This window comes from Rhinopithecus bieti, unplaced genomic scaffold, assembly GCF_001698545.2.
Source record: "Rhinopithecus bieti isolate Rb0 unplaced genomic scaffold, ASM169854v2 scaffold_42532, whole genome shotgun sequence".
Classification (NCBI taxonomy): Eukaryota; Metazoa; Chordata; class Mammalia; order Primates; family Cercopithecidae; genus Rhinopithecus; species Rhinopithecus bieti.
In genome coordinates this window covers 2,346,557-2,358,426 of record NW_016818301.1, presented here as the reverse complement: position 1 = coordinate 2,358,426, position 11,870 = coordinate 2,346,557, and the positions used below count along the sequence as shown (strand labels likewise).

The 11,870-nt window shown below is 49.5% G+C and overlaps 1 protein-coding gene across 1 annotated transcript in view; it reads right to left on the bottom strand.

Moving 5' to 3' along the window:
• LOC108518431 (apolipoprotein L1-like) overlaps positions 1-11,870 on the bottom strand; it is a 24,758-nt gene that overhangs the window by 1,809 nt on the left and 11,079 nt on the right. The window contains exons 3-6 of the mRNA XM_017856780.1: positions 8,723-8,789; positions 6,592-6,645; positions 6,370-6,416; positions 2,578-2,704 (exon numbers count right to left, since the gene is read on the bottom strand). Of these exons, the coding sequence (XP_017712269.1) occupies positions 2,578-2,704; positions 6,370-6,416; positions 6,592-6,645; positions 8,723-8,766 (272 nt within the window). The 5' untranslated portion in view covers positions 8,767-8,789. The remainder of the gene's footprint in view (positions 1-2,577; positions 2,705-6,369; positions 6,417-6,591; positions 6,646-8,722; positions 8,790-11,870) is intronic.

Genomic DNA, 11,870 nt, shown 5'->3' with positions numbered 1-11,870 from the left:
AAAAAAAAAAAAAAAAAAAAAAAAAAAAAAAAAAAGCTAGGTGCCTGTAGTCCCAGCTACTCAGGAGGCTGAGGCAGGAGAATGGCATGAACCTGGGAGGCGGAGCCTGCAGTGAGCCAAGATTGAGCTACTGCACTCCAGCCTGGGAGACAGAGTGAGATTCCATCTCAAAAAACAAAAACAAACAAACAAAAAAAGAAGATGGGGAAGATCTGGCAAGATGGCCGAATAGGAACAGCTCCAGTCTGCAGCTCCCAGCAAGACCAATGCAGAAGGCAGGTGATTTCAGCAAGAATCTCCCCAAGTCAGTTTAGGGAGGGTCCTCCCCACTTGCTGTCTGAGCACCCTTTGCTATCTGATCATGCTCCTCAACCCACCATTGATGGGTGAGTGTCTGACCTGCCTTTAGCGAGACTCCTGTTAGGGCAGGTTGGCAGGAACATCCCACTCTGGTGTCTCCTGTCAGAACTATTTCATCTGCCGCCCCTCACCCTGGTGTTGGCTGTGACTCCCCCTCTTTACTGTATTTGGAGCTGAGCTCAGTCTCCCTCCCCTGTGACAACCATCCTGAATAAAGGCTTCCTTCCTGATTTCATGTGATTCACAGGAATGTTTCCTTAACTGGGTGAACTTCCCTGGTTGGCAACATCCCGTGTGTCTTGTCCCACATTGACACAGGAGATCGCAGCATCCTGAGGACAATGAAGCTTCACACCTGAAACCCTCCCAGAATCTCCCCTGTGTGTCTCTTCCTTAGGCTGATTTTAATCTGTGTTCTTTCCCTGTGATAAGCCACAATCGTGAAATAGCAGTTTTTAGTGAGTTGTATGAATCCTTCTAGGGAATTATAAAATCTAAAGATGATTTTAGGAATCCCCATTAATTTGCAGGTGGTATCAAAGGTAAGGTGCCCTCAGACATTGCAGTCTGGCTACCTCTGAGTACTTTGAATTCAAATGAAAACCAAACCTCAGAGAGACAGGAGATCACTTTGCCTGGCATCTGCTCCTTTCCAAGGCCTCATGCCCTTTCACTTTCTGGCTGAAGGCTACTGTCCCAGGAACTGCCCCAGCTGACTGCAGTGGGAGATCTGGGTATTCATTCTGGCTCCACATGGCCTCTCCAGCCACCTTACCGCCTCCTGACCTACCCCCTGCACCCCCAACCTTCCAGGTCTCACTCGCAGATGTCACCAGCCTAACTGATGCCATAGCAGTGACAGCTCCACCTGTGCACACGCCAAGGCCATGTGCAATGTTATGGAACCTCTAGAAGACTCAGGACACTTTCAGAACCATCTATATAAATTGCTAATGCTGAAAAAACCTGAATTTGGACAAGATGGTAGAGGAAGTGTTTTCCTTCTTGGTTGGGGACTTGTCAGTCTACTCAGTACCCCTGAAATTACATAAATTGGCAGCAACTCATTCTACTATGGAGATGGTCACTAAGGCATACTGCTTGCCATTGTCAGGGGCTTCTTTGTGTAGAAGAGAAGAAGATCCCAAAGGGTAGCCCAGAACTTGCCAGTTCCCAGGCAGGGTGTGAGAGACACAGGCAGCCATGACCCTCTATGTCCATGAGTGTTGGGATCATCCAGACAGAGAAGAAATATTCCTCTCCCACTCACATGTCCTCTGCAAGTTCATGACCCTCCTTAAGTTTCAAGCCCTTGGTGCCTCTCTTGCCACACCCTAGTCCCAGCTCTGGTGCCTCAACCTTCCTGCTTGTCCTACAAAGACAAGGCTGACTCTTGCTGCATCCTGACCCCAGGCTCTGACACTGGTCCCGGTCTCTCTTGGCCTTTGGGCAGGATCTTGGTCTTGGTTCCCCACCTATGACCTGGAGTTCACTCTAAGGCGTTCACCACACTCCTGTCACATTAAGTTGCTATTCCTATGGGACCGATGACAGTTCCCAGTCTCCATGACATAAGCCTAGAGCCCAGGAACTGGGCACAGTCAGAGCCGGAAAGAGACCCAGCACTGTCCAACTCCACTCCAGCCTCTCAGCATCCTGGACCAGCAGACGGGTCCTGCCGCATTTATGGAATTCCTCAGATGAGAAAAAAGGCCCCAGCCAGCATCCTCAGGAACACACATCAATTAAGTCAGGATTTTTCTGACTTGTCCCAAAAGAAGTCCTGCTGGACTTCAAGAGGAAGACCCTTGACCCTGGTCTTTTTCCACCAAGCTTGTAAATGTTAACATTAACTGTGCACCTACTATGTGTCAGTCATTATGCTAAGTACTTTACATGCATGATCTCATTTTTCTCACAATCAAACTCCATGGATGAAGAAAGGCTGAAAGTGAGAAAGTAACTCGCAAATTTCCCATCACCAGCAGATGGCAGAAGTGACCCTGTCCCTGTGAGCTTCCTGTCCTCTCAGCCTGAGGCTACTCACTGCCAGCGAAGGACAGGGAGGAAATGTTCCTCCTGGAGTGCCGAGAAGGTCATCCTCAAGCCCAGCAGAGGGGCCTGCCTGGAGGAGGTGTGTCTGTCAGGGAAAACTAGCCCCAGGGATCTGGGTGGCACCACCAGGGTTCCCAATGGAGATAACCCCATGGAGGTTACCTGGGCAGTTCAGCAGTGGCCACCACTCTCTCCCAGGCTTTATTGTCACTCAGCAGGAGTAGCAGCTCCTGTGGGCTCACGTTTTTCTGGAAATAATTAAGGTAATCCTCAAGAGAAATGCTGCTCTCTAGTTGGAAAGAAAAAAGGATCAGGTTGGAGGAAAGTGTGGGGGAGCATAACAGCCATTGTGTAAAAGATGGTTACGTGTTAATTTTCCAGGACAGCTGTGGTGTGGGATACGTTTGATGGAGTCATCAGTGCTATTGAGAGAATTGTGTGCCCCCAAAATTCATATGCTGAAGCCCTAAACTCTGGTGACTATATTTGGAGATTGGGCCTTTAAGGAAGCAATTAAGACTGAATGAGATCACAAGGATAGGACTCTAATCCTGTTAGAGGGCTAGTGTCCTACTGTAGGAAGTGAAAGAGACACGAGCAAGCCACATGATCACACAGCACAAAGGCAGCCTCTGAAACGCAGCAAGAGAGTCCTCCCCAGACTCCAACCCTGCCAGCACCTTCAGCTTGGACTTCTTGCCTCTGGAAGTGTGAGAAAAGAAAAACCAGATGTTGAAGTCACCCAGCCTGTGATATTTTACCATGGCAGCCTGAGAACATTGAAACACTAGGGGAGTGCCATGGTGCTTTGGGGAGGAATGAGTCCTTTTCAGCTGAGAACCAATACAAAGTGAGCCTTCCAGGCCAAGAAAGAGGAAACATCCCAGTGGTCACTTCTATCTGCTACGTGCCTGTTGGGTGTCAAACCCTTTACACCCATGTCTTCAAAATGTGAGTTTCAACACATCATTGGGTTATGAAATTAGTTTATTGGTTCAAGAGCAGCATTTTAAAAAGAAAATCGATTTGAAAACATCAGAATGTAGCAAGGGTGAGTATTGCTTTTGTGAGTTATTTCAAATATATATCCCTTAATGTAAATTCCTGGAATCCAGATGTGTTTAGGCATTCAGAATTTTCACTATTTTAGAAAGGACATGGGGTGTATATGGTATATTCCTGACCATTCCCAGCAGAGGCTGGACTGCTCCCTGTAATCAAACCCACACATGTTTCAACAGTGAAACAAGAAAATATTCACATTAAATGGGATAAATAATGGTAGGTCTACAAAGAACTCCAGTCAGCACAGAGCAGGATTACTCCTGAAGTCAGCTGCCCCCAAAATGTGTGGTTTGCAGGGATCTGGAATTGTGGAATTACAGATAATGGACTGGGGACCAGTATATATTTGTGTGTGCACCGAGACATGATGTAAAATTGTTTCCTGCTGTGGACACACAAGAGGCCTCATTCTTAATTCACAGAAGAAGAAAGTAAAATCCAGACAGCGAGAGTCACCACCCAAAACCAGCAAGCAGGAAGCTCAGGATTTGACTCCAAGGCCAACGTTTCCTTGACATTGCTTCGAAGACTCCTTGTGTTTTAAAAATGCCTGTGATTTGTTATTAAACCACAGATCATCTTGTTTTGGAGGGACAGTTTCTTCCTTGGCCCCCTAGCCCAGCCCAGCCCAGGATTCCGGGGTGGCCTAGGAGCTCCTGGCTTCTAATCTTCCCTGTCCTCCTCTGGTCTTGGACAGGACTCAGCACAGCCCAGTTTGCTGTCCAGGGCGCTTCCTGAGCAGAGCTGACTTGGTTGCCACTGCAACTCAGTGAGGGGAGGAAGCCGTCCTGAGGAAATGGGGCTTAGGGAAATGAACGCAGTTCTGACTTGCCTGTGCGAGGGCTTGTCTTGTTTTTTTTCTTTTTCCTTCTTCACCAAAGCGAGGAAGGAAACCCAGGGTTGGATGGAGGGAACCTCCAGCACTAAATGTGTGTATTTCTTGATGGGGTGGGGCTGGTGGATATAAAAGCAAAATTAAAACAAAATCCAGCCCTGAAACATTCCTGGGCAAACAATACCTACGAGGCCTTCAGAACGGCTGTCACCTCCTTAAGCTGCAAGCTGTGGGAAACTGAACTGGGGTCATATCAGATGGGCGCGTCTGTTAGACACAAACAAAACTTAACCTCGGCCAGTCACGAGCAGCCAGCTGACAGCGGGCCATGCTGAGATGGGAATACTGGGAGGTCACAGAAGAAACAAGAACTCCAGGCAGCAGGTTCACATGACGGACACAGAAGGAGCTGCTGAAACCAGCTGCAGGGACAGGGGGAGGCGATGGGCCCACAGGACCCTGACAAACAGGAAGTGGCCAATCCGGCTAAGACCAGTAAGATCTGCTTCTGCGCTGGGTCTGACCCACTTTTCACCCCAGACTCAATCATACCCTCCTTGTCCCATACCCACCCGCACCACAGCAGTTCCATGTATGCCCGTGTTTGGTACAAAACTGCGTGGTACCCACCCCTCCCCTACAAGTTCCAGGAAATCCCCACCTCTTCCCAGAAATCCTTATGCTTACTCCACCCCTTAATTTAATAAACCAGCAAAGGCAGAAACCCCAAACCACACTGGGCCCGACTGGCTCTTCTGAGTCCGCCTGCACTCCCACCCCCGATCCTGTGCTTCCGCTTTGCAATAAAAGCTGATTTGCTTTTGCTTTTGCTTTGACTTAACCTTTTTCTCTCTTCGATGTCAAAAACCTGGGCAAGGCTAAGGTCCGGTCTCACCTGCATTCGGAGACCTCCCTAAACTCACCAGCACCAACGTGACCAGGGATTTTCCAGCAAGGTAAACCAAAACAGGAAGTTTTGTAAGTGCAACCAATCAAGTCATGTCCTTATTGCAGTTTCATATTCACCCGATAAACATTGTCTCCCACACTTTTTCACCATAGCACGAAGCCTCCTCCAGCTTGCTGTTTCCCAATTCAGGAATTCTGTCTTACTCAAATCAACTCTTTAAAATTCTACTGGGCCTCAGATTTTTCTTTGACCAGGGGTATTTTAGATGATTGGACTCAACACCTGCCCGGGGCAGTCATCCCTGGTCAGCAGGTGCTTGTGATGGGCAGGGCAGGGCGGGTGCCCCTCACACAGCTGGGGGACTGGGCGGCTTCCACCTGTGATCAACAGGGTACAGATAGAGGGGATGGGAACCAGCCCTTAGGGAGGCCCTACCGTGTGGCAGGCGCTGGCCAGGCCAGGTAGCCGTGTCATATTTGATCCTCAAGACAACATGGGGAAATATTATTCTCATGGTACAGGAGAGGGGAGGTAAGGAGCGCCAGGTCACACAGAGGGGACGTGGCAAAGGCCAGACCGGGGTCCAGTTAAGTTGGAAGCTGGATCAAGCCCGATACATTCCTACAGGGCCACTCAGAGCAGAAGGGCTGGTGCAGGGCAAGAGCTGGAGGGAGGGGACCAGCCTTGGCTAGAAACACCCAGGGTCAGCTGGGAGCAGAGCGGGAGGTGAGAGGTCGGGGCTGCTGGTCAACCTCCTCTCCCAGCCCTCCCCTCCTCCTGGATCCTGCTCTCCCCCTACTCCCCTCCCCTGCTGGTTCCATTTCCCCAAGGCCGTCCCGCCCCACTTGAGACATTTGCTAGTGCCAGGCTAGGGAGAAAGTGGGCTCCTGGGCCGTGCTCCCACTGGGGAGAAGTCAGGATGCAGATGGCCCCACAGACCCCTGGGTCAGGGGACTCTATGTGGCTTCTCTTGGGGCTTGGAGTAGACTCATCAGCCTCCTTGTCCATCTGGGTTCCTCTGGGGCTCACTCAGCAGTGGAGGCACCACCCTCCATTCTAGGTGCAAGTGGGAACCAGCCAGGGAAGAGGAGGCGAGCCTACCTGGGTCCATGGTGTCAGCAGCCCGGGGCACTGAGCGGCTTACCTTGAGGATCTCCTGTATCTGTCCCACTTGGAACGTTTTGTTGCACCCTTGAGGAGGAGAAAACCAATTGTGGGATCAAATGTGAACCACCTGTGGACAGAGGGAGACTTGAGCAGCCGGGGCTCTGCAGGTCCCTCTGGGTTGGAAGCAAACGCCAAGACCAACCTAACCCAGATTGTTTCTCTGTCACCGAGTCCCCATCATCTATTTACAGACACTCACCTCGCTGCAGCTTCCTCTGCCCTCACTCCCACAGCAAGGAAAAGTGCACTTGTCCTGTTGGGGTATGAGGAGAAGATAATCAGAGGAGGGGCAGCCATCTGATCGTAACAGAAAACGACAGAGTCCATACACAGGAATAGAGATGGGGGGAAGGTTCTGACAATGACCTGGGCCTGGGAACATGTGTGATAACTGGTTGATGATAGCCAGTGTGTATTGAGTGTCTGTGATGTGCAGGGCTCCTTACATGTGTCTCATTCGATGATCACACACAGCATGGGAGACGGGTACCACCTTCTCGTTCAAACAGAGGAATCCACAAAAGTTAGGGAACTTGCCCTTGTTTTCACAATAGTGCTAGAGCCAGGACTTCTCCTTCAATCCCATGTCTTCAATGACTGTGCTCTACTCCCTTAAATATACAATACTCAGTCATGTATACACGCTCATGGGAAATGAATCCTCATTGCAAATCCGTGTCTCACACTCTGTGCTCAACTCTTCGTCTTGGTGAATTCACTGCTGCTGCAGCGGACAGCCTGTGTCCCCCATGGCTTCTCTAAGGTCCTTTGTCCCACAAAGACCTGGATCCTGCCAGATGCCGGCCCAGCCCCTGCTGTGGCTGCCGAGCCCTCCTGGTGCTGCCCTGTGCCCTCTGCTGTCCTCCCTGGCTGATGGATTTAGGGTGTTTCTAATTCTTCATATAAATTATGCTACAAATAACGTCCTCCTTCGCGTAAAACTTTGCCCACATTTGAGATTATTTCCTAAAGATATTCGTAGGAGTAGAATGACTAGGTCAGAGGCTATCAACTTCTCAAAATGTTTTCTACCTACAGCCACACTGCATGCAAATTGTACCAATTCACACTCGAACTAGCAGTACATGAAGAAGCCCATTCTTTCAGTCTCACTGGCTCTCAGTAGTCTCTTCTTTAGGACAAACAAACAAACAAACATATACACAACATATAAATATGAAAACTAAATATACTTGTTATCAATACCAATTAGTACAAAATTTAAAGCACAAAGGTAGCAGTTGGGATGTGAAGCACTGAACGAAGGAGAAAGGAGGATTAATATCGTCATTTTTTAAAGACGGAAGTTAAGAAATACTGGGTACAACTGAGAGTATGAGAACGTTGTAAGTAAATTGTTTACAGCTACAAAGTTGCTAATGGAAGACAAAAATCTGGCGATAGAATGTTAGGAAAAGGTGGAGAGGAGAGATAGAGGGTACAAATAAGACGAAATAACTAATAATGATACTATAATTACTAATAATAATACGGCTTCAGGCCCATCGCAGTCGGGGCGGCTCCAGGCATTACGATTTCTCTTTTCTCACCGTGTGTCTCTGCTCACTCCCTGGCGCATCCACTTCCAGCAGCTGGTCTTTGTTTGCAGCCTTTATTCTAACAGCTCAGTGGTTCCCGGGCCCCCTGATGGGGTTCCATCCTCCAGCTCTCATACAAAAGCCCCCTCCTCAAAAGTCACTCGCCTCCCTCTTTCCCCTTCCTGCCTTTGTCCCAGGGTTCAGACACACAGATGTCTGTCTTCTGGGGCCCCCACGCAGCAAGGGTAAAAGGGGGACCCAGTCCTGGGCAGCAGTTCACCAGGGCAGTATGCAGAGGGGTGTCTGGGCACTTCTTGCTGCAAGGGACAGGGGTGACAGGAGAGGGGGTTCCCTTCCCCTTGTTCCTGCTTTGCTCGTTGTATGACCCCCTGGGCCAGGGCAGCCATCTCAGCACCATCTCATGATCCATGAGGACACAGGAGGACCAGGAGAGAGCAAAGGAGCAGGAGAGCAGAGAGAGCTGGGGCCTCAGACTCGCCCAACACTTGTGAGGAGCTGCACCCAGGATCCCATCCTCCTTGGTCATTGTCGGCCTGGCTCAGACCCTGACCTGGGGCTTCTGCTGAATACTGAGGCTGGATATTGCCCCTCAGGTTTGACTAGGACACAGTGGGTCCTCCCTGGGCGAGTCTGCTGATTGGTCTATTCCGGGAAGTGATTTAGGTTCCTAGAAGAAGCCCAGATGGCCCTGGCCCACCCCAAGCCCTCCCCAATTGTGCAATCCAGACAGGGAGCCCTCCCTCCCGCCTCAGGGCACTGAGCCAAGCTCACCAGATGCAGAGGACAAAGAGTCTCAGCAAAGCAGCTCGCTCCATATCTCGGGTTCCAGGGCCTCCTCCTTGGGCAGGAAAACAGGAATTGAGACATGTACTCCTCTTGAGAAATCACCACTTTCATTTCATTTTTGAGAAACAGTTTTGCTCTGTCGCCCAGGCTACAGGGCTTTGGTGCCATCATAGCTTGTTGCAGCCTAGAGCTCCTGGGCTCAAGTGATCCTCCTCCTTCAACTTTCTGAGTAGCTGGGACTACAGGTGCACGCCACCATGCTGGGCTAATTTGTTCATTTTTTATTTCATAGACACAGCATCTCCTGTGTTGCCCAGGCTGTCTTGAACTCCTGGCCTCAAGTGATCCTCCCGTTTCCGCCTCCCACAGCACTGGGGTTACAGGCTTCCGCATCTCTTTTTGGTGAAGAACAAGTAAGATCATGACTCAGATTTCACAGAAATTTCCCCCTGATTTCATGTAATTTTGGCAGCTCTATCAGGATTTCAAGAGGGGAAAATCTCAGGCTGGGAGGGGAGGTGAGTTACCCAGAGTCACACAGCTCTTGGAGGGCAGAGGGGAGGCCAACATCTGGCATTGTGACTCTGATATTGAAGCAAAAATGGGTGATTTTAGTAATTCAAAAATGTCCAGGTTTGATTTTGCTTCTACAAACACAGAGATCTAAGCTCTCGCTCCTGTGGTTATACTCACAGTTCCACAGTGTGGCTTTTGAATCTCATGATTGCAAAGCTGGCATCACACCGCAGATACCATTCTGCAAGGTGCCCTTCTCACTTCCCCTGTCTCAGCCATGTTTCCCATTAGGGACACAGCACAGCCTGTTTCTTCTCCATCCCCCCAGAGGTCTGAACAGAGGGACAGAGGTGAGGGCCGGAGACGTGGAGTCCTATGATGTACCCGCTCAGCCTCCTGATGCTTGACCCTCAGCAAGTCACCCCCCTCCTGGGGCCTCAGTTTCCCCACACGGCCTGGCACAAGGTGGTGCTCAGACTCAGGGTTGATGAGATGACCTCTGAGTTCCTTGTACCTGAAAAAAAATCTGTTGTCCCCATTGGGCCTCAGCAGCAGCACCCTGGGGCCCTACTGGGTGTGGCCAGGCCATAAGGACAGACCAAACTCCGGGTCACCTCCTCTCCTCCACCTTCTTTGGTTCCTTCAAATGTCCCAAAGAGATAGGCACCCCCAACACAAACCTTCCTTCTGGGGTCCCCCAGCCGTGTCTCCGCAGTCCAAACAGAGCTGAGCCCAGGGAGCTTTGTGAACCCATCTGAGCTGGTTCCCCCACCCTGTATAGTTTAAGGGCATAGCAGGAGGGGGGAAGCAATCAGACTCAAGCCTGGGTGCAAATCCAGGCTCTGACACTACTTTCCTGTCTGATCTGAACCAGTTACCTAACCTCTCTGAGCTTATCTACAAAAGCTGTGAGAATAAGGAGATGGGGGCAGGTCAACTGTCACCAACTTACCAAGGAAACTTCCCCTGACAGAGACTGAGCAAGATCCAGCTGTTCTGAGCTGTGTGAATCCCACCTACAGTTATGAGTCTGTGTAATAACCAGACACGTCCTCTGGCCTCCCAGACATACCCAGGAATTCGAAAGGGAAAGGGAAAGTCACAACTTCGCAGCAGCTGGTGATCAAGCACAGCAAACAGGCTACTCCCCAGCACCATATTCAGTCCAGCCCCGCCCTCCTTGCTGCTGCACTTAAGAGGAGCAGCCTGAGACCAGACATCCAGATTCCTCTCATCCAACCCACCTGCCTCGCATCCTCAGGGTTGGGGGTCTGCAGTGGTCTCAGGAAGAAAGACCTGCCACTGACAGACTGTGAGACCCTCCAGATTGCTCCCCATCCTCCCGTGCCCCCACACTCCCCAGATGCCTGCCTTCCTCCCGCCCGTGCCATCAGCATAGGCACAGTCTCCCACACATGCCATGAGAATGCTTATTGTATATTTATTGTAATGCTGTTGGGGTTATTTTGGTTATGTTTTTGAGACAGGGTCTCAGTCTGTCACCAAGACTGAAGTACACTACCACAATCATAGCGCATGGCAGCTTCAGACCTCTGGGCTTAAGCCATCCTCCCATCTCAGGGTTCTATAGGCATGAGCCAATAGAACCAGGCATAGCTGGTTCTATACACATGAGACAACAACTTAGCTAATTAAAAAAATATATAAATATTAGAGATGGGATCTCACTATATTGACTGGGCTACTCTTGAACTCCAGGCCTCAACGATCCTCCCACCTTGGCATGAGCCACCGTACCAGGCCTGCTCTTGTTGAAGGCCATGCCTTGTGGCTTTTACACATTTGCTTATGTGGGGTCTTCTGCCAGGAGCACCGGCTTCCACCACCTGGAAAAATCATGCTCATCCTTCAATGACAAAATCAGGCATTGCCTCCTTTCAGAGAAGCCCCAGCATCCTCCCCAGCAGAGGCCACCGCCCCATGTTCCACTCCCGAGGCACACTGGGTGGAGGGACTAGAGACCACTGCTCACCACACTTCCATGGCTAAGAAGTCAGGCAACCAGATTGCTGTTGGACTTTTGTGCTTTGCCCCAGGCAGAAGGGCCTCAAAGGCAGCTAAACCACAAAAGCCAACCTGACTCTTCCGTGGAAGCCTATTTTATCCTCAGCAAACATCTGTGGGGGCATTGTGGCCACCTCCCCCCACCCATACACACACACACACACACACACACACACACACACACAGATATATAGATATAAAGATACAGATATACATTTCCTTTCATGTTTTCTCCTTGTTCATACATATATACACACACAGATATATAGATATATATATAGATATACATTTCCTTTCACGTTTTCTCCTTGTTCATATATATATATATACACACACACACACACACAGATATATAGATATAAAGATACAGATATACATTTCCTTTCATGTTTTCTCCTTGTTCATATATATATATATATACACACACACACACAGATATATAGATATAAAGATACAGATATACATTTCCTTTCATGTTTTCTCCTTGTTCATATATATATATATACACTCACACACACACATATATAGATATATAGATATAGATATACACTTCCTCTCATGTTTTCTCCTTGTTCATATATATATATATATA